The following is a 23,608-nucleotide window of genomic DNA, read 5'->3' on the forward strand; positions in this document are numbered from 1 at the left end:
GGTCAAGACCGTACAAAGGAATCGAAGTTAATTGCTAGGAGATCTCTACCGGTCCCTCCGACCCCAAAGTGATGCTTCATATGGAATTTCTTGCCTTGAGCAGAGAACTCACATAGACTAAGGTGCCACCAGCAGCAATGGACAGGGAATTTGGGACTTCAACCACTGCCCTACAAAATGTATTCAGTGTCCACTTGAGCTCAGTACTTTAGGACACCGTAGTGTCTCCTGGATGGATTCTTGAAGAACTTGCATAAATTTAAATTCACATAACTCAAGAATAATATCCCCATAACAATTCTGTATTGATCCCTCATAAAAGAGGTGGCACTTAAATGCACAAACTCCAGAGCCAGACCACTGAGGTTCAAGTCCTTGATCCTCCTCTTACTTACGAGGGTTCTTAGACAAGTTACTTGACCATTTTGTGCCTCAGTTTCCTCAGCTATACAATGAGGATGATAATGATAACACACCTTATTTCATTATTCTGGCAGCCCCATGAAGTAACAATAGTAGCTACCTCACTGAGTTGTTGCAAGGACCAAAGTGTTTGGACAGAGGCAGCAGATACGTGCAGGGTGTTTATCTGTGTTTTATTGACTATGCAAGGCATTCAATTGTGTGGATCATAAATTATGGATAACATTCCAAAGAATGGGAATTCTAGAACACTTAATCGTGCTCATGAGGAACCTGTAGAAAGGATGTGCGTCAGGGTTGTACCCTTTCACCATACCTATTCAACCTGTATGCTGAGCAAACAATTCAAGAAGCTGGACCATATGAAGAAGAACGGGCATTAGGATTGGAGGAACACTCATTAACAACCTGTGTTATGCAGATGACACAACCTTGCTTGCTGAAAGTGAGGAGGATCTCAAGCACTTACTGATAAAGATCAAAGACCACAGCCTTCAGTATGGATTACACCTCAACATAAAGAAAACAAAAATCTTCACAGCTGGACCAATAAGCAACATCATGATGGATGGAGAAAAGATTCAAGTTGTCAAGGATTTCATTTCATTTGGATCCACAGTCGACACCCATGAAAGCGGCAGTCAAGAAATCAACAGACACATTGCATTCGGCAAATCTGCTGCAAAAGACCTCTTTAAAGTGTTGAAAAGCAAAGACATCACCTTGAAGGCGAAGGTGCACCTGACCCAAGCCACGGTGTTTTCAATTGCATCATATGCATGCGAAAGCTGGACGATGAATAAGGAAGACCAGAGAAAAACTGATGCCTTTGAATTGTGGTGGTGGTAAAGAATACTGAATATACCATGGACTGCCAGATGAATGAACAAATCTGTCTTGGAAGAAGTACAGCCAAAATGCTCCTTAGAAGCAAGGATGGTGAGACTGCGTCTTACATACTTTGGACATGTTGTCAGGAGGGATCAGTCCCTGGAGAAGGACATCATGCTTGGCAAAGCACAGGGTCAGCAGAAAAGAGGAAGACCCTCAAGGAAATGGATTGACACAGTGGCTGCAACAATGCGCTCAAGCATAGCAATGATTGTGAGGATGGCGCAGGACCAGGCAGTGTTTTGTTCTGTAGTACATAGGGTCACTATGAGTCAGAACTGACTTGATAGCACCTAATAACAACAACAAAAACAACAACAGACTGCTTAGATCAGCGCCAAGCACGTGATAAGCGCTTCATAAATTTTTTTTTTTTTTTTTTTTTTACCATCAGCTAAACCCAAACTGTTCCTTGAGTCATACTTAATACGTTCCAGGTTTCGATTACCAGTGGATATTTTCAGCTGTTTCTTCTCATTTCGAGTCATGTCACATCAGCAAATGAAGATCTGAAAGCTTCACTTGACCCACGTCATTAAGGTCGACTCTACTGTGAGAAGGCAGCTCTTCCCCAGTGGTATCTTGAATGCCTTCTAGCCTGAGGTGCTCACCTTCCAGCACTGGTAAAGTGGAGGGTCAGCGAAAAAGAGGAAGATCCTCAACGAGATGGACTGACAACAACGGGCCCAAATATACCTACTACTCTGAGGATGGTACAGGACTGAGCAACATTTCGTTCTGTTACACAGGGGGTCGCTGTGAGTCAGAATCTACTGGACGGTACCTAACAACAACAATAGCAGAAACACAGCTTCCTGTTCACTTGGCTCACCAGATTTGAACTCTTGTGATCCTTGACTTTTTTTTTTTAATCTAGGAGATTTTCATTATTTCAAAATGTGCGTATGTATTTAGATTTCATTCACCTTTTTATATTGCAGGATTTAAAACTTGCATAACTTAAACGAGCACAAAACAAGTATGCACCATACGAGCTGTAGGGGTGAGCACAAGATAGGTGGCTGATAGCCACTTGCAGTTCTAAAGGGCAATTGCTATCGATCAGTCTGCAAGGGTTCTTGTGGGTTTGAAGTTTCAGGGTGTGTTCACCCCAACAGGTGACAAGAGACAAGGAGCCAGAAGGTGCTTGTCCAGGGTACCCCCAGGTACAACTAATACCCAGTGCCTGTGTATCGGGCACTGTTCTAAGTCATTTACACACATTATCTTATTCAAAGGTGCAGGGCACGTTTAATTTTGGGAAAACCAAATCAGAAGCCCGCTTAGAGCTGCAGGTTTGGGGATGTGGTAACAGGAAGGGAAGTTTGCACATGTGAGAGTGAATGAAACTGGGTAGCAGCACGGAGGAGGAGAATGGGAAAGTCCAGCCAGCAATGCTGAGTCTACCTGGCACCACTAACCTAGTTTCTCCAACTCTCCTCTATCTGCCTTGCCAAGGCATTTGGTCTTAGGGAAGGGCCCGCCTACCTTCTCCCCAGAACAGCCTGGCCGGGCTCTCAGTCCTCATTACTTTGCCAAAGGGCCACAAAGCAGGTCACAGTGAGCAGAAGTGAAATTCTAAGAGGTCCCATGAGAGAGGTCCATATGCAGAGCTGGAAACAAAGTCAGCAGGAATTGTGAGAAGGAATTTTGTTTCCTTCTGTTGTACGCAGGGTCCCTGTGAGTCGGAACCGACTCGCGGGCGCCTAATACATGACGTACAGGGTACCCTTACTAGCCCTGGGACCCCAGAAATCCTGCCGGAGCCTCACCTCCCTCGACTCATAAAAAGAGAGTCAATAATACTTGTGGGGGTGGGGGATGAGACTAGAGGCCCGCGTGAAGGGTCATCAAATCCGGACCTGCGCCCAGCGCTCTTTCTTTTCCTCCTCCCCCAGGCTTCAGGCTTCCTGGGGAGTAAGGGTGACCCACAGCAGCACTCAGTTTCCCCAACTCGAAGCCTCTCCCAACTCGAAGGGCACCAGTGTTGGCATTTGGGAATAGCTGATGTGGGGGGGGGGCGGGGGGGTGCAGGATGAAATCCAAATCCAGGGGGGCCAGCGGCTCCACCCTCAAGATTAGGGAGAGAAGGAAACCCGTAATATCAAAACCCAGCATGAGAGGGGGGCGTGGAAGGAAGGGAACTAGACCTCAGCTGAAGGCCCGAAGGGGCGCAGGGTCCCCAAGAGGCCGCTCCAGTCCCTGCCGCAGCGCTGGGGCCCTCCCCGACGACCCCCCTCGAACCCGGGCGCCCCAGTGCGCACCCCGACCCGCCTCCAGCCGCCGCTCCTCCCCGCTCGCTGGTTGGCCGGGCGCAGAGCGCGGCGGCAGCGGGAGGAGCCGGGCGCCCCCACGCAAAGCAGCCGGGGCGGCACGGGCTCAGGAGCGACAGGCGAGGCGCGGTCCCAGGCGGCGGCGGTGACAGCACCCACCTCTCCCCAGCACGCCGCGGAGCCACCACAGTCCCGGGCCCCGGCCCACGAGCCCAGCCGAGCCCCGCGCGCCGCAGCCACCGCGGCAGCTCCGAGCCCTGCACCCGCCATGGGGAAGCCGGCGAAGAAGGGCTGCGACTGGTGGCGCTTTATCAAGAAAAACTGGCTGCTGATCAGCACCGTGGCCGCGGTGGTGCTAGGTGAGCGCCGGCCGGTGGGCGACACGCGCCCTCACGCGCGCCCCGCGCCCAGGCCGCGTGCGCATGAGGGTGGGCACGCACTAGGGTGGGCACTAGAATGGGCACGGAGATGAACGCGCACCAGGCTGGGCCCGGGTGTGCGCGCACGCGGAAGGCATGGTGCTGGCGCTTGTGCCGCAGAGACCCCCGGCTCCCCCTCGACCTTGGCTTTGCCCCCACGCGGGGGCCTCTCCCCAGCGCGTGGATCTCTGAGTGAGCAGAACAAAGCTCCTCGAGGACTCTCGTTTGGGGCCTCCGCGAGCTGCTTTATCCAGAATGACCAAGGGGGCTTGGAAGGGGGAAAGGAAACAAGTAGCTCACCTTCTTCCCGTCTGGAAGCAGACGTGGTTTAATTTTTTTTAAACCCTATCTGCTCCCCTTTTTTCCCTGAACCCCGCGGCCCCGGAGAGATTGAGTGTGAATCGTCGGCTTCTGTTGGGCTGGCAGAGGCTCCGCTGGACCTTGGGCGCAGGGGTGGCCGGGCCAGGAGAGGCAGGGTAGGGAAGTTGCCAGGGCTTACCCTGAGCAGTGCCTGGAAAGGTGCCTTCCCACGCACGGGTGCCTACAGCGTGCACAGGGGTGCCGAAAGCCCGCCAGAATCGTGTCTGAATCGGGGGTGAGCAGTGAGTGCCCGCGGAGGACACGGGGACGAGCCCAGAAGTCAAATCCACCCTTTCCACCCTGGTCGGCTGCTGAGATAGCGCCCCTCCTCTGGAGCCCTCTTGCTCTCCCCACTGTTTTTCTGTTGAAAATAAATCTTAAGTCATCTTGGCTTGTGTTTAAACCAGGGTGTATTTAGGTGATTCACTCCTAAGGGGTCACTGGACTAGGTGCATATTGGAACCCAATGGCTTCACTAGGGAGACGGGGGGGGGGGTGCAAACAGCACCGGGTGACACTGTCAGAGGGGGTGATGCCAAAATGACTGTGTGAAAATATCTCTGTCGTTAGCTATAACAACAAAGCCATTTTTTTGCAAGCCCAGCTTACATGCATCAATCTGCCTATAAGGCTCAAACTCCATGCTAATTTACCTTCGGGACCTTCTCATGTGCCCTGGTCAGAGCTGTCGTTGTTACCCGATCGGGACCTTCTCATGTGCCCTGGTCAGAGCTGTCGCTGTTACCCGATCGGGACCTTCTCATGTGCCCTGGTCAGAGCTGTCGTTGTTACCCGATTACAGTGATGCTTCCAGTCACCCAGTTTCCTCTGCACGCGCTGCAAGCACACGCCGTTATTTTAATTGTTGTCACTGCTTTTGCCTACTTTTCTGGTGTTTTAGCTACAATATTGTGGTAGTTAGTGTTTGTGAACCTATATCAATAACTTTTTTGAGAAGGAAGTAATTAATGGAAAAGAAGGCGCGATATACGGGAATTATGATTTACAAGTAAAATTAGTACAGAAACATTGCTGAGGATTCTGTATGGTCTGGTACAGGAGGAGGCCCGTGGGGGGTGACACAGACCCTAGTGACACCACTGTCAGAACGTCGTCCAGATGTGCGCACTGAACCACACTTAGGTTCTGAGTTTCTGCCAGGGTTCTCTGTTGCCACAGTTGGGCTGTGGGGTGCATCTGTTTGGGATTGCAGGCCAGTGCTACTTTCCTCTTGAAGTTCACAAAGGTGGGGACACCCGGCAGGTGAGGGCTGCTGCTCCTTCTCTGAATTTGGACTCCTTGGGAGTCCCACCTTCCTTTTGGGAAATAGGAGCTGGGCTTTTGGGAAGCGCAGGTGGGAGACAGGCCTGCCTATCCTCTCCTGCTTTCCTTTTCAGCTGCTGCTTCCCAATCTCAGAATAGCTGGTGTTGTCTGTTCTCCCTCCCACCACTTCCTTTAAAAAAGCCTTTGAAATTTAATGGAATCCTCAGGGTCAGATATCGTACTCCAGAACCTTCTCCCAAGGAAAGTCAGGTTCCCAATAAATAACACCCTGGAATTGCCTGGTCCTCCCTGGAAGGAAAGGAGAGAAGAGGGAAGCAAGCATTGACTGATTAACTCTGTTTCCCCCAAGAAGTGCAGAGTGCCTCTGGGCATTTGTGTGGAGGGTCGGTCTTGCCCTGCACTGAAGCAACAGACCCCCCCGGAGACAGCATTTTGATTTTTCTTCGGCCAGATAGAAGAGATGGTCTTGTTTTCCCAGTGGTAAAAACCAAAAATAAACCAAACCCGTTGCTGTCGAGTTGATTCTGACTTATAGTGACCTTCTAGGACCGAGTAGAGGTGCCCTGTAGGGATTGCAAAGGTGGATTTGAACTACCGACCTTTTGGTTAGCAGCAAAATGCTTAACCACTGAGCCCCCAGAGCTCCATTCCTGGTGGTAAGAGTGCAGAATTAATTATTAAATCCATTAAGGACGTTGAGGATAACCCTGGGCTTACGGCTCCCTCCCAGTGCCCCGTGGAAGTGGAATAATTGTGCCTTTTCCGCCCTGGGGTTCTCCAGAGATACCGTCTTGCTAACCAACTGTGGCACACCAGTGTCCCGGGTACCGATTGCTAGAGGCTGGTGTGGGAAGGGTTTCGAGTGGTTGTTCCCCAGCCTTTGGAACCAGTTACACAGATAACATCTTCAGCGTCAGTGGGGATTACCTGTCCCATTTCGCAGACACAGGCTTTGGTGTCAGATGGGTGTTTTGCTCCAGTTTTAATGTGGGTGAGCCCCAGAAGCTTGATATGGGTACTTTTCTCATGTTCCAGCAAATGCCCTTGTCTCCAGAAAGAAAAATCACCATTTAGACATCGTTAACATACTGGGCAATAAGTCTTCCCTGTCATTTGCTCCTGCAGACAGAGGCAGTCCACATCAGTCCCCACCTGCTCCTGGTCTGGGGGTCCCAAACCAAGCCCACCCCCGACACGCCCAGCATCAGCAGTCACTTCCAGGAGTCCTCCTCCTTTCGTCTTTCTTCAGAGCGCTGGGCCTGGGTGGAAATCATACCTCCATTTGTGTAGTCTGTGGTGGCTCATTAACGAGCAGTTAATAAGGAGTAAAGTTAATTAATAATTATTAATTAATTGCACCAGTTGCCACGGAGTCCATTCCAACTCCTGGTGACCCCAAGTGTCAGAGTAGAACTGCTCCACGGCATTTCCAGTGACTGATATTTCGGAAGCAGACAGCCAGGCCTTTCCTGTGAGGCACCTTTGGGTAGACTTGAACTGCCAACTTTCGGGTTCCCAGCCAAATGCATTAACCGTTTTCACCACCCAAGGACTCCAATAACCAGAAGTGAAACTCCAGCAGACTTAAAGGGGTGACAGCGCGTCAGCCAGTAAGTATTCCTAGGTCATGCTATTGAGGGTTGATTTTTATGACTGCCTAAATTCAGAGAAGCCACAAAGATGTCACGCACAGCCCCTATCCTGAACCATTCGGCACCTGAGCCTGAAAGGAGACGAAACCATTAAATGTATGACTTGCCTGGACAGAATGTCATCTTCTAATTCCAACCATTAAAATGTTTGTTCTCTGCTATCTAATTCAGCAGGCCTGATACTTTGAAATAGTTTGGTTATTGAAATGAGGGACACAGATGTTCACAGGGCAGCTTAAAGCCTTTGATTCTTTAGAACATAGCAAGCAAGGGAAAATGCAGTTAAAGGTCATCTTTAAATGATTCGCGCTGGTCCACTAACCGCAAAGATGACAGTTCACACCCACCTGGCGGTGCTGAGGAAGACCTGATGATCTGTTGCCATGAAGATTGTTGTTGTTGTTAACGGTTCTCAGTTTGTTACTGCGAAGAAAACCCTATGGAGCAGTCCCACCTTGTAGCACCGGAAGTCACCATGAGTCAGGATCAACTCAATAGCAACAACTTTGGTTTTCAATTTGGTGTAGTAGCTATGAGAGTTAATTCTTTGCGTGGACAAAACCAAACAACCAAATCAGTTGCCTTCGAGTCGATTCCGACTCATGGCAACCCCATGTATGTCAGAGCAGAACTGCGCTCTAGAGGGTTTGTGAGATGCTAAGAGCTAATCATTTATTAAATCCCTATTCAGAGATTGAATAGTTAGGTACAGTCTTTGTTAATTTCTGTTAAACCCTGCAAAGCCCTACACCACCCAGGGCCTCCTCATCCTGCAAATACAGCTGCCATAGCCAATCAATCATTCATTCAGTCACTCATTCATTCCATAAACATGTATTGGCACCTGTGGTGTGCCAGGGGCTGTTCTAGACCCGGGGCACACAGCGGTGACCCTAACGACAAAAACCCCTGTCCTTATGCGACATGTATTCATGGGGAGAAAGATAGACACCAGAATAAAAGGTAAAATAAAATAGGGGACTATGTCACATGGTGCTAAGTGCTCAAGAGTAAGATAAAGCAGGGGAGGGGACTAGGAAGGGTGGGAGTTGCAGTTTTCAATAGGGAGGCAGGGAAGGACATGCTGAGAAGGGGACAGTTGACTCCAGACTGGAAAGAGTATTGCAGGCACAGAGCAGCAAGGGGAAGGCTAGAGGTAGGAGTATGCTGGCTAGTTTGAGAACCAGCAAGGAGAGGATGACGGAGGAGAAAGCAGGGGGAGATGAGATGGGAGCTAGGAGGAGGCAGACAAAGGGGTATCATAAGCCCTTACAAGGAATTCGACTTTGGCTACAAGATGTAAAATCCTTAGGAGACTTTGAGCAGAGCAGCGACAAGCTCAGGTTGTATTTTAATCCGCTCTGTCTGGCTGCTGCTTTGACCAAAGACCAAGAAAGTTCAAGGGCAGAAGCCAGAGACCAGCTCAGTTAACCTACCATCTGTTTTACTTATGATCCATTGCCCGTCAAGTTGATTCTGATTCATAGCGACCCTATAGGACAGAGTAGAACTGCCCCACAGGGTTTCCAAGGAGTGACTGGTGGATTCAAACTGCAGACCTTTTGATCAGCAGCCGAGATCTTAACCACTGCACCACCAGGGCTCCTTACTTATGACAGTTCCCATCCATCATGGCGATGAAACCTCAGGGGACATTTGTGAAAACTCAGTTTGTTTGCAACTGTAAAGCATTGTCGTTTATTTGGCATGGAGTCGGCTCCACCTCATGGAGACCCCATGTACAAATATTGCCTGTTCTTATGCCATCTTCACAATCGTTGGTGTTTTGGGGTCCGTTGTTGAGGACACTGTGTATTTTGATTGCCTTCCAACCTAAGGGGTTCAACTTCCAGCACGCTATCAGACACTATTCTGTTGTGATCCATAGGGTTTCCATTGGCTGATTTTTTGGAAGTAGATCTTCAGGCCTTTCTTCTCATTCTGTTTTAGTCTGGAAGCTCTGCTGAGACCTGTTTGCCACAGGTGACCCTGCTGGTATTTGAAATGCCGGTGGCCAAGCTTCCAGCATCCTAGCAATGCCAAAGCTGCCACAGTGTGACAAACTGACAGATGGGTGGTGGTAGTAAAACATACAGTAGGTTCACTGCACTAGTGGGTGGTTTGGGGAGAAGCCCCATCAGAGTAAAGACATGAACCTCTGGACCCCTTTTTAGAGGTGCTTAGTTGTCAGTTGACAAAAGATTGAAGTTGTCCAGGATTTCGTTTTACTTGGATCCACAATCAACGCCCATGGAAGCAGTAGTCAAGAACTCAAAAGACACATTGCATTGGGCAAATCTGCTGCAAAAGACCTCTTTAAAGTGTCGAAAAACAAAGATGTCACTTTAAGGACTAAGGTGTACCTGACCCAAGCATGGTATTTTCAAATATCACATATGCTTGGGAAAGCTGGACAATGAGTAAGTAAGACTGAAAAAATACTGATGCCTTTAAGTTATAGCGCTGGTGAAGAATACTGAATGTACCGCGGACTGCCAGAAGAACAAATAAATCTGTCTTGGAAGAAGTACAGCCAGAATGCTCCTTGGAAATGAGGATGAGGCTTTACCCCATGTACTTTGGACATGTTATCAGGAGGGACCAGTCCCTAGTGAAGGACTTTATACTTGGTAAGGTAGAGGGTCAGCAAAAAAGAGGAAGACCCTCAACAAGATGAATTGACACATGGCTACAACAATGGGCTCAAGCATAGCTACAGTTATGAGGGTGGCACAGGACCGGGCAGTGTTTTGTTCTATTGTACATAGTGTCACTATGAGTCAGAACCGACTCAACAGCACCTAACAACAACAACAAGTTGTGAAAGGAATAGGAGAAGGTGGTAGCTAAATGTGAGGTCAAGAGGGTTTTTGTTTCCTTTTTTACATAGAGGATACTTGGGTCTGCGTCATGCTCATAGTCGTCGTTATGCTTGAGCTCATTGTTGTAGCCACTGTGTCAATCCATCTCGTTGATGTCCTTCTCGAGGGAGTGATCCCTCCTGACGTATCCAAAGTGTGTAAGACACAGCCTCGCCATCCTTGCTTCTAAGGAACACTCTGGTTGTACTTCTTCCAAGACAGAGTTGTTCATTCTTTTGGCAATCCATGGTATATTCAGTATTCTTCAACAGTGTAATTCAAAGGTGTCAGTTCTTCTTCGGCCTTCCTTATCATTGTCCAGCTTTCACATGCATATGATGCACTTGAAAATACCATGGCTTGGGTGAGGCACATCTTAGTCCTCAAGGTGACATTTGTGCTTGTCAACACTTTAAAGAGGCCCTTTGCAGCAGATTTGCTCAGTGCAATGCATCTTTTGATTTCTTGACAGCTGCTTCCATGGGTGTTGATTGTAGATCCAATTAAAATGAAATCCCTCAGGAAAATATAGCCTTGGTTATAGAAACAATGCCAGAGATCACATGATATAATTTTGCATGACCAATGACTTCTTCATTGCAAATACCTTTTTTTCAACAACATAAACGGTGACTGTACATACAGACCTCGCCAGATGGAATATACAGGAATCAAATCACCTACATTTGTGGAAAGAGACGATGATGAAGCTCAATATCATCAGTCAGAATAAGGCCAAGGGCCAACTGCAGAACAGAACATCAGTTGCTCATATGCAAGTTCAAGTCGAAGCTGAAGAAAACTGAAGTAAGCCCACGAGAGCCAAAATACCACCGTAAGTATATCCCACCTGGATTTAGAGACTATCTCAGGAATAGATTTGATGCATTGAACACTAATGACAGAAGACCAGAGGAGTTATGGGATGACATCAAGGACATCATACATGAAGAAAGCAAAAGGTCATTAAAAAGACAGGAAAGAAAGAAGAGACCAAAATGGATGTCAAAAGACACTCTGAAACTTACTCTTGAATGTAGAGTAGCTAAAGTGAATGAAAGAAATGTTGCAGTAATAGAGCTGAACAGATTTCAAAGAGTGACTTGAGAAGACAAAGTATTCTAAAGACATGTGCGAACAGCTGGAGTTAGAAAACTACAAGGGAAGAACATGCTTGGCATTTCTCAGGCTGAAAGAACTGAAGAAAAAATTCAAGCCTCGAGTTGCGATAGTGAAGGATTCTGTGGGCAAAATATTAAATGATGCAGAAGCAACAAAAAAAGGTGAGGGGAATACACAGGGTCATTGTACCAAAAATAATTGGTCAATGTTCAGCCATTTCAGGAGGTAGCATATGATCAAGAACCTATGGTATTGAAGGAAGAAGTTCAAGCTGCATTGAAGACGTTGGCGAAAAACAAAGCTCCAGGAATTGATGAAATACCAATTGAGATGTTTCAACAAATGGATGCAATGCTGGAGGTGCTCACTCGTCTGTGCCAAGAAATTTGGCAGACAGCTACCAGGCCAACTGACTGGAAGAGATCCATATTTGTGCCCATTCCAAAGAAAGATGATTCAACAGAATGTGGAAATAATTAAACAATATCATTAATATCACACACAGGTAAAATTTTCCTAAAGATAATCCAAAATGTATGGTTTCAGCAGTACATCAACAGGGAACATCCAGAAATACAAGCTGGATTCAGGAATGAGGGATGTCATTGCTGATGTCAGATGGATCCTGGTTGAAAGAGGAGAATACCAGAAAGATGTTTACCTGTATTTTATTGACTATGCAAAGGCATTCAACCGTGTGGATCATAACAAGTCATGGATAACATTGCGAAGAATGGGAATTCCAGAACACTTAAATGTGCTCATGTGAAACCTGTAATTAGACCAAGAGGCAGGTGTTGGAACAGGACAAGGAGATACTGAGTGATCTGAAGTCAGGAAAGGTGTGCGTCAGGGTTTTGTCCTTTTACCATACTTATCCAGTCTGTATGCTGAGCAGATAATCCAGGAAGCTGGACTGTATGAAGAAGAGCGTGGCATCAGAATTGGAGGTAGACTCATTAACAACCTGTGATATGCAGATGACCCAACTTTCCTTGCCGAAAGCGAAGAGAATTTTGAAAGTTTTACTGATGGAGGTCAAAGATCTTCATTAGTAATCCAGCCTTCTGTATGGATCACACCTCAACATAAAGAAAACAAAAATCCTCACAACTGGACCAATAAGCAACATCATGATAAATGGAGAAAATATTGAAGTTGTCAAGGATTTCATTTTACTTGGATCCACAATCAACGCCTGTGGAAGCAACAGTCAAGAAATCAAAGGACGTATTGCATTGGGGAAATCTGCTGCGAAAGAGCTCTTTAAAAGTGTTGAAAAGCAAAGACATCGCTTTGAGGACTAAGGTGCCTCTGACCCTAGCTGTGGCATTTTCAATTGCCTCGTAGGCATGTGAAAGCTGGACAATGAATAAGGAAGAGCGAAGAAGAATGGAAGCCTTTCAATTATTGTGTGGGCAAAGAATACTGAATATACCATGGACTGCCAGAAGAATGAACAACTCTGTCTTTGAAGAAATACAACCAGAATGCTCCTTAGAAGGGAGGATGGTGAGGCTTCATCTCACATACCTTGGACATGTTATCAGGAGGGACCAGTCCCTGGAGGTGGACATCATACTTGGTAAAGCAGAGGGTCCGCAAAAAAAGGAAGACTTTCAACAAGATGAATTGACACAATGCCTGCAACCTAGCAATGATTGTGAGGATGGTGCAAGACTGGGCACTGTTTCATCCCATTGTATATAGGGCCGCTATGAGTTGGAACTGGCTCAGCAGCACTTAACACGAACAACATGGGCAAGAGCAAGGAGCCCTAGTGGTACAATGGTTAAGCGCTTGGCTGGTAACCAAAAGATTGGCGATTCAAAGCCACCAGCCGCTCCGCAGGAGAAAGACCTGGCGATCTGCTCCCATGAAGATTATAGCCAAGAAAACCCAATGTGGCAACTCTACTCAGTCATATAGGGTCAATGTGAGTTGGAGTCGATTCGATGGCACATAACAACAACTACAACATGGGCAAATACATCCTCGTTACACCTTCAGGCACTGGGGAATGAAATGAGACCTTTTAATGAGACTGACTCTTAAAAGCTATGTAAGAGAAGTGTATCTAATACTTAAACTCTCTGAACCTTAGTTTCCTTGTTAGAAAAAGGAGGGGTTTGAATTAGGTGGAAGAACATTCACTTATAGGTAGTGTACGGTTGGAGGCGAAAGGTCTGAAACTGATTATTGATGTCTGCCAAGGGCTTGGGATCAGAGAGTCTGCTGCATACTTGTCGACTCTGGATTAGGAAGTCTCTGAGGTTCTTTCTAGCTTTGAAATCTTTTAGCTCTCTGATTGTATAGTCTTTCCTCAGTCCATTGCCAGGAGCCAGAGGGATTCTTCCATAGGGAACTAAAACCCCCAAACCAAGCCCGTTGCCATCAAGTCAATTTCAATTCATAGCGACCATATAAGGCAAGTAGAACTACCCATAGGGTTTCCCAGGATGTAATCTTTACAGAAGCAGACTGCCACATCTTTCTCCCATGAAGAGACTGGTGGGTTCGAACCACCAACCTTTCGGTGAGAGGCTGATCACATAACATCTGCGCTACCAGGGCTTCTTCCATAGGGAACTAAGGGAAGATTAGAGGTCTTTACATGACCTTGATGTTGCATCAGTTGTTCTGCGTTTGAACTGCTGATGGTAACTTGAGGACAATAATATGAATTGTAGATGGGGCTATTACCAGGTGTGATCTTTAGGGTCGTGCGTCAACTTGGCTGGGAGATGATTCTCAGTTGTTTGGCAGTTATGATGTAGTTTGGTAGTTATATCATGATGTGATCCGTTCCATGATGAGATTTCATGTAATATGATCACCTCCGTGATGGGATCTGCTATGAGTAGCCAATCAGTTGAAAGGGAGTTTCCTTGGGCCTGTGGCCTGCATTGAATATAAGTGGACATTCTGGAAAGGCTCGTGGGCTTTTGCTCACTCTGAATCCTGCAGCTGGCTCTTGTTTGTCTGACCCCCAGTTCTTGGGACTTGAGCTAGCAGCTTACCTGCAGTCTTGCAGCCGATCTTGGGATTTGTCCATCTTCGCAGCCTGTGAGTGAGAGCCCTGCTGTGCCCTGCTGTCTGACCTGACAGTCTTGGGTTTGCCAGCACCTGTGGCAACATAAATGAGGAGAAGCCTCTATCCTGACCCACGGACTTGGGATGTTCCCACCTCTACAACCACATGAGCCATTTCTTTGATATAAATCTCTCTATGTATATATATTTGTATGCTTTACTGGTTTTGCTTCTCCAGAGAACCCAACCTAAGACACCAGGATAATATTCTGTGTCAGTATTAAAGTTTATTAGAGCAGTAATATTAAGATCTAAGAGATGTATGCTTTTAGATTTCATCCATCTCAGTTTAAAATGTCGATGAAACACAAAATACCCAAAAACCACAAAATAAATAGATCTCCAATTTCAAATGTTCGTGAAAATAGAGAATACTTTAAAAATGCAAAGTAAAATAATAGTGTTCTTAAAAGACTTTTGTTTAAAATGATAAGAATAGTTCCTATAGCTTCAGAATGAATCATTTCCATAACACACAAGAACTCATCAGTTTGATAGAGGGAACATAAACTTGGCATAATTGTTGCTGTATAGTGGCGACTTGTGCTTTTAAAGAAAAACATAGATTTGTATGTGTATGTTTTTGAAAAGCAGGTATAAATACCCTTGGTAGCTAGTTTAGACATATTTATTTACATTAGTGTATGTTATAGATTGAAAAAATCTGTGTTGTAAATCCTGAGCTCTTTGCCTGCGGTTATAATCCCATTTGGGAATGCGTTTTCTTCGTTATGTTAATGAGACAGGATTAGTGGAGGGTGTGTCTTCAGTCAACCTCTTGTGAGATATAAAAGAGATTAAAGAAGAAAGCCAGTGAGCAGAGATGGGGCAGAAAGAAGCCAAGCTACATGAAGCCCGCTCAGAAACAGAAACTCAAAGAGACAAGGACCATCCTCCAGAGCCAGCAGAGAGAAAGCCTTCCCCTGGAGCGAGCACCTTGAATTCAGACTTCTAACCTCCTAGACTGTGAGAAAATAAATTTGTTTGTTAAAGCCACCCACTTGTGGTATTTCTGTTACAGCAGCTCTAGAAAACTAAAAACCAAAACCAAAACCAAAACCAAAACCAAACCCATTGCCGTCGAGTTGATTCTGACTCATAACGACCCTACAGGACAGAGTAGAGCTGCCCCGTAGAGTTTTCAGGGAGTGGCTGGTGGATTCGAACTGCCAGCCTTTCGGTTAGCAGCCATAGCACTTAACCTCTACACCACCAGGGTTTCCAGAAAACTAAGACGTTGTATTTATATCATAGAATGTTATAGATGTGGCAGTATTATTAGCAACATAATTAGCACTACTAATTGGTTTTTATAATATTTTCTAGGAATTTGGGAGTTGATGTTAGTACAACAGAACAAAACATTGCCCAGTCTTGTGCCATCTTTATGATCGTTGGTATGCTTGGGTTCATTGTTGTTGCCACTGTGTATTTTAAGTGCTTTCCAACCCAGGGGCTTATCTTCCAGCACTGTGTCAGACAGTATTCTGTTGTGATCTATAAGGTTGTCATCGGCTAATTTTCGGAAGTATATCGCCAGGCCCTTCTTCCTAGTCTGTCTTAGTCTGAAAGCTCTGCTGAAACCTGTCCACCATGGGTGACCCTGCTGGTATTTGAAATACCGATGGCCTAGCTTCCAGCATCATCACAACACGGAAGCTGCCATAATACAGCAAGCTGATGGATGGTGATAGATAGATGATTAGATAGATAGATGATTAGATAGATGATTAGATTGATTGGTTGATTGATATGAGGAACCTTGATTAATTAAGTACCCTAGAGAAGGGCCCTTTCCTGTCTTGGCCCAGGTTCCACATATGGAAAAATTGAGGGGGGATTTGGGATTTGAGCGCCTATGCCTGGTGCTTTCGTTTTTGAAACCAAATCAGAACCCACCAGATGTAAAGAATCACGGAAAAGATTCCAGTTTTCAGTTGTCGTACACAAAGTGTACAGTTCAAGTCTATCAAACCATAGCCCCAAACAAAATAACTGGATCTAAACACAAGATTCTACAATGAATCTTAAAAAACGAATTTACGTGTTAGACTGCACGTCATGGCTCGCGTCTGCCTTGTTCGTTCATCCGCTGAGAGTACTTTGAACGTGAATTGGTAAAGTACAGAGAAGGGGGAGGGTAGAGTTGTGTGTGCGTGTGTTTAGTTTTAGTACTCAGAAAAGAGAAACGTTAAATATTTTCTTCAATATTAAATATCTTGCTGTTGTTGCTAGTTGCTGTGGGATCGTCCCTGGCTCACGGTGACCCTGTGCACAGTGGAATCAGACGCGGCCTGTCCTGTGCCATCCCCAGATCAGGTTGTTGGGACCCACAGGGTTTTCACTGGCTGGTTTTTGGAAGTAGGTCGCCAGGCCTTTCTTCCTAGTCTGCCTTAGTCTGGAAGCTCCACGGAACCCTGTTCAGCATCACGGCAACACCCAAGCCCCCACTGGTGACGGGTGGGGCGGAGCACGAGGGGCAACGGCCGGGAACCCAGTCTGGGTCTCCCGCGTGGAAGGCAAGAATTCTGCCGTTGGCGCTTCATCTGAGACGCAGTGTTTTATTTAACGTGATTAAACTACAGAATTCAAGTTAGCCCCCTATCAAGTATCTGAGCAGCAAGCATGAGCAATAAAGGCGGCACCACAGAAAGACGTACCCTGTAGAACATCATTCTATGATAATGCGGCGTCTGCTGGAGCTCAGATGGGGAAAGCCCTGGGCTAAGTCACACCGGGCACAAACAGTTGAGGTTAAGAACCTGCTTGTGGAGCCCCGGGTGTGCGTGTGTGCACGCTTGCTTGTAAGAAAGAGAGCTTTCCACATTAATTACTTGCGGGAAATTGTGATTACCTTTAACAGAAGCTGAGACTGAAATAAGTGCCCCAGGCAGTCATTGGCTGCTGGCCGCCCGAGGGACTGCGAGTGTCCCCTGCGGCTGGATATTGGGGTCACGTTCCCAGTGAGGACTTGAGCGCTCTCGAAGAAAATAAACTCACTTTCAATGACACCGAGCGGCCCGTTTAACCCCCCCGCAGCAGTGTCTATTAAAATAGCCAGTGTTTTAATGGCCTTTGCTCTCGTGATGTTCAACACACATCTTCTAACAGAGGATAGTGCTGGAGACAGTTAACATTGCGCCAGTAATTGACTTTGGAGCTACACTTTCGCAGGGCCCATGGATTTGGAAGGAGCTAATTCATTATGCTTGGGGAGGAAACAGCCCCTGACTGCAACAAAGAGTTCTCTGTGTAATTAGTACATTGAACAGTAACACCTCTGTTAATGGAGAGGAAGTGCCGCAGTGACTCACGGGTTGCCAGAAATGTTACTACCTTACATTTGAAAAATATCTGCGCACTGCCTGTTCCATTACCAGAGGCAGCATAGTTCCTTCCCAGCAAATAAAACCAAAAGCCCAAACCGGCTTCTCTGGAGTCGATCTGACTCAGTCAACCCCGCGTGTGTCAGAGCAGCACTGTGCTCCGTAGGGTTTTCAATGGCTGATTTTTCAATAGATCACCAGGCCTTTCATCCAAGACACCTCTGGGTGGGCTCAAACCTCTGACCTTAACGTGAACATGAAGCATTTGCGTCGCTCGGGGGCCCCTTCCGGTGAACGCCCCTGCACTTGCTCAGGATGGACGGACCTTGTCTGAGGCACACACACGCACAGTGTGTCCTGGGTGGCTCCTCCCCGAGTCCCACCCGCCCCAGCTGTGTGAGCCGTGGGGCTGTGGTCCCCCCTCAGCCTCATTCTCCACCACAGAGACCCAGAACCAGCGCTGAGGAGCTAAGACCCTCCCAGCAGTCCCCCGTGGTCAGTCCTCCGTGGTCCCTAGAGTCCTTCTGAGTTTGAGTCACTACCTGTAGCCATGGGACAGCTGCCACAGCGGGTATTCATGTTTTTAGCACGAATCTTTGACACCAGCATTATGTGACTTTATGCTTGGTCTGCACACTGAAGCAAAGCTGGGGCCTTTGGGACCGGAACTCCAGTTCAGAAATGACCTCGGGATATGCCCACAGCGTCTGTTTCTTCTTACAGCTCTTCACTGAGACAGCTCTTTGGTTCCGCACATTCGGAGGATGAAAACGACAACACTTACTTACACACTCTACCGGTGGGGAAATCTTTAGACAAGAAAACCTAGATGAGATTGTATAATTCAGTTATTTTTCTGCCACTGTTCTGTTGCATCTGTTGGTTACTTATAAATCAGTGAAGAATTAAGTCAGCAACAAAAAAATGCTACATCACCAGAAATGCCTAACTGCAGAAAGCCTCATCTCCAAGCCTCTCTCCACTGGTAGAAGAGAAATGGTTTTGCTTCATTTCTGTGGGTATCTCGTATACTTGTTTTCTCAGCCACATAACCACTTTGGCTGTTTCATATTAAAAAAAAATAATAATAAGAGAGAGAGCCCTATTTTCTCCTTTGAAAGTTCCTTCTCTTATAGCTAGCCAAACCTAATGACTAATATTTACTGAGGGCCTACAGTAGTGAGTTTGTTTGTTACAGGGTCAGCAAAAACAAGGAAGATCCTCAATGAGGTGGATTGACACGGTAGCCACGACACTGGACTCTCTGAACTACCGATCACGAAGGAGGCACAGGTCCGGGCAGCGTTTCGTTCTGTTGTACATAAGGTCACAGCTGACTCAGCGGCAGCTAGCAACAACAGCTATGAGCTTTATGTACATTTATTTCCCGTTTGGCCCGTGACAAGGGCTTCCCCCATTTTACAGATGCGGAAACTGCACTCCAGTGATTAAAACGACAGAGCTAGGACTGACTCAAAGCTTAGGCTGTTAACCATTAAGCAAGGCTACATCCTTCCTAAACCAAAAACCAAACCCGTTGCTGTTGAGTTGATCCCGACTCTTAGCAACCCTATGGGACAGAGTAAAAGTTCCCCGTATAGTTTCCAAGGCTGCAGTCTTTACAGAAGCAGACTGTCACATCTTTCTCCCTCAGAGCAACTGGTGGCTTCAAACCGCCGACCTTTCAGTTGCCTCCAGGGCTCCTTACTTCTTCCCTAGCAGACCTCAGTAAACGTAATGGATAGTTAAGAACATTCTGGCAAACATTGCTCTGGTAGGGTAGTCAAATCAAGCTTATTATCCTCCTCTTGCTTCTTTCCTTCCGTCTCTTGGCTCTTCTTCATCCTGTCCCTTCATTTGCGACATTCCAGAGTATCTAGTACTTTCCCTTCTCTTCTGCATAAGCCTTCTCTCGCACTTGTACTCTGGCTGAACTTGCCTGGTCGTTGTTCTCCCTGGATGTGTTGTATCTTCCCGCCATAATCCTTTTGCTCTTGTGTTCCACCTGCAGTGACTCTTCTCTCACCAACTGTCTCGTTATCTGACATTTTGCATTTACAACGATAGTAAAAAAATCTGCTATCCACCTATTTTGCCCATTAACCATGTTTGTCTGGCAGTAGTGAACAATAACAAACTCTGGGGCTGTGAGGCAAGGGTAACACCAGCTAAGTGTCAACTTGGCTGGGCCATGATTCTCAGTGGTTTGGCAGTTATCTCATAATGTAATTTGGCAGTTATATAATGATGTAATTTGGCAGTTATGTAATGATGTAATTTGGCAGTTATGTAATGATATAGCTATCCTCCATTTGTGGTCTGATGTGGCCATCCTCCGTTTTCACAGAACACTGATTTTCACATAACAACCTGGTCTTTGGAACCTAACCGTGTCAATAAGTGAGGAGAGAGTGTTCTGTTATCCTACTCTTCCTTGAAAATAGATTTAATTCCATCTTTATTATACAGCCTTCTCTGACTGCCCAGTCTGAGATAATCTCCCCCTCCTCTGCCCTCTTGTTGTTGTTGTTTGGTGCTGTCAAGTCAATTCCGAGTCCGTTGTACATAGTGACTCTATATACAACAAAATGAAACATGCCTAGTCCTGCACCATCCTCACAATCTTTGCAACGTTTGGACCCATTGTTGTAGCCACTATGTCAGTCCATCTTGTTGTGGGTCTCCCTCTTTTTTGCTGACCCTCTACTTTACCAAGCATGATGTCCTTTTCCATGGACCGGCCCCTTCTCATAACATGTTCAAAGTATGTGAAATGAAATCTTACCATACTCGCTTCTAAGGAGCATTCTGATTGTATTTCTTCCAAGACAGATTTGTTTGTTCTTCGGGCAGTCCATGGTGTATTCAATATTCTTCACCAACACCATATTTCAAAGGCATCAATTCTTTTTTGGTCTTCCTTATTCATTGTCCAGCTTTCGCAGGCATATGAGGTGATTGAAAATATAATGGCTTAGGTCAGGCGCACTTTAGTCCTCAAAGTGACATCTTTGCTTTTAACACTTTGAAGAGGTCTTTTGCAGCAGATTTGCCCAAGGCAATTCATTGTTTGATTTCCTGTTGTCTTTATGTTGAGGTGTAATCCATACTGATCTTCACCAGTAAGTGCTTCAAGTCTGCTTCACTTTCAGCAAGCAAGGTTGTGTCATCTGCATGTCTCAGGCTGTTAATGAATCTACTTCCAGTCCTGATGCCACGTTCTTCATATAGTCCAGCTTCTCGGATTATTTGCTTGGCATACGGATTGAATAAGTATGGTGAAAGGATACAATCCTGACACATACGTTTCCTGATTAAAATCACACAGTATACCCTTGTTCTGTTTGAACGACTGCCTCTTGGTCTATGTACAGGTTTCACGTGAGCACAGTTAAGTGTTCTGGAATTCCCATTCTTCTCAGTGTTACTCATAATTTGTTATGATCCACATAGTCCTGTGGCTTTACGTAGTTGTCATGGATTGAATTGTGTCCCCCCAAAAATATGTGTCAACTTGGTTAGGCCATGATTCCCAGTATTGTGTGGTTGTCCTCCATTCTGAGATTGTAATTTTATGTAAAGAGGATTAGGGTGGGATTGTAACACCATCCTTACTCAGGTCACCTCCCTGATCCAAGGTAAATGGAGTTTCCCTGGGGTGTGGCCTGTACCACCTTTTATCCCTCAAGAGATGAAAGGGAAGCAAGCAGAGAGTTGGGGACCTCATTTCACCAAGAAAGCAGCACCAGGAGCAGAGCACGTCCTTTGGACACGGGGTTCCTGCCCTGAGAAGCTCCCCGACCAGGGGAAGTTTGAGGACAAGGACCTCCCTCCAGAGCCGACAGAGAGAGAAAACCTTCCCCTGGAGCTCATACCCTGAATTTGGACTTGTAGCCTGCTTTACTGTGAGAAAATAAACTTCTCTTTGTTAAAGCCACCCACTTGTGGTGTTTCTGTTATGGCACCACTAGATGACTAAGACAACAGTCGATAAAACACATAAACATCTTCCTGGTATTCTCTGCTTGCAGCCAAGATGCATCTGACATCAGCAGTGATAACCCTTGTTCCACGTCCTCTTCCGAATCCAGCTTGAATTTCTGGCAGTTCCCCATGGACTTAACTTGCTCCAACAATTTTTGAATTCTCTTCATCATAATTTAACTTGCATTTGATATTAATTATATTGTTCTATAATTTCCACCTTTCTTTGAAATGGGCACAAATATTAATCTTTTCCGGTCAGTCAGACAGGTAGCTATCTTGCAAATTTCTTGGCGTAGATGAGTGAGCACTTCCAGCGTTGCATCCATTTGTTGAAACATCTCAGTTGGCATTCTGTTAATTCCTGAAATTGATACCGATTCCTGGGGTTTTTGTTTCAATGTGTCTCCCACCTAAATTTAGATTCTCAAGTAGTAGACAACATTAACACCTCTAATTCAAAGCCTGCCCTGTGGCAGACATCACTAATTGATTATAGTACTCTTTACCACAGAGCTCCATTGTGGTCTCAATCCTCAGAATGGTGCTTCGGGCAACCTCTGTTAATCAAATGGAATTGGCGTGTATGATGAAAAGTATTGCCTTTTGCTGGGAATATCTATTCATTTAGCAATCAGCTAGAAATTAGAAACTCAATTTGAATTCAACAAGCATTGAAGTTGCTGGTGGGAAACACAGATTTGAAGCCTGTGTCTTGTCTTCAGTCTTTCAGAAGCAATTCATGCACAAATACCACTAACAGGAGCTGCAGTGTGGTAAACGCTGTGAGAAAGCTCCGAAGCACCACGGACTTTCATAGAAGAAAGTCAAATTGGGAAAGAGTTTATAGAGGAGGTTGTAGTTGGAATGGCCTTGAGCAGGTGTGGTGGCATCTCTGGGCCTAAAGGTTGGGGAGAGCAAGCCCAGGTAGACAGAATGATGAGTGCAGAGGCCTCCACGCTATCCACTGTCTGATTCCAGTATTGTATGGAACAACTGTTTAATATGGAGCCTGGTGGTGCAGTAGTTATGAGCTTGGCTGCTAACTAAAAGGCTGGGAGTTTGAATCCACCAGCCGCTCCTTGGAAACCCTATGGGGCTGTTCTCTGTACTACAGGGCAGCAATGAGTCGGAATCTACTCCATGGCAACTGTTTAATATGCATAGGGTTTTTTTCTCACGCTTCTCTTTCTCACGTCAGTTTCCTGAGGATAAGACTGCTGCCTTATACGGGTCTGCTGCACTCATAGGAGATGTCCCAAAGTGTTTTTACTTATTACAGAAGTTTCTTCATTGAAGAAGAAAGGAAGTAAATCCTTGGTGAGCCCATCTCATCCATCCCCCGTTTACCCACTCAGTTTTCTGGGTTTTTGAATGATGATGCTGGGAAACTCTTACCCAAGCCTGCGTCATCCCAAACATACTCCTAATTTGTGGGCCCAGAACAAGAGCAAGTATGGTCGTTAACAGTTCTGAAACCACTTTACTGAGAGTTCAGCAGGGCCCTAAAGCTCCCACACTGGAGGGCATCTTTCTGCCTTGAGGAAGATCTGTCTTCTCAGAGCCAGGCTGATCTCTGGAGAAACCTTTAGCAGATAGAGGAATAGAAGAGTTGGGTCATGACTGGAAGCTGAATCAGCCTTGGGTGGTAAAGCCTTTTTGGATGTGGTATTTAGCAACTCCTATTTCTTTCTTTCATCTGTTATGATCTATAAGGTTTTCACTGGCTAATTCTTTCATCTGTTATGATCTATAAGGTTTTCATTGGCTAATTATCAGAGGTAGATTGCCAGGCCTTTCTTCCTAGTCTGTCTTAGTCTGGAAGCCTCACTGAAACCTGTCTACCATGGGTGACCCTACTGGTATTTGAAATACTGGTGGCACAGTTTCCAGCATCACAGCAACATACAAACCACCAC

The 23,608-nt window shown here is 46.1% G+C and overlaps 1 protein-coding gene across 1 annotated transcript in view; it reads left to right on the forward strand.

Annotated features, from left to right (window-relative positions):
- Positions 1-3,855: 3,855 nt before the first annotated feature.
- Positions 3,856-23,608, forward strand: part of SLC1A1 (solute carrier family 1 member 1) — an 80,991-nt gene continuing 61,238 nt past the window's right edge. Inside the window, exon 1 of the mRNA XM_064290587.1 lies at positions 3,856-3,946. Coding sequence (XP_064146657.1) covers positions 3,856-3,946 — 91 coding nt within the window. The remainder of the gene's footprint in view (positions 3,947-23,608) is intronic.

This window comes from Loxodonta africana, chromosome 9, assembly GCF_030014295.1.
Source record: "Loxodonta africana isolate mLoxAfr1 chromosome 9, mLoxAfr1.hap2, whole genome shotgun sequence".
Classification (NCBI taxonomy): Eukaryota; Metazoa; Chordata; class Mammalia; order Proboscidea; family Elephantidae; genus Loxodonta; species Loxodonta africana.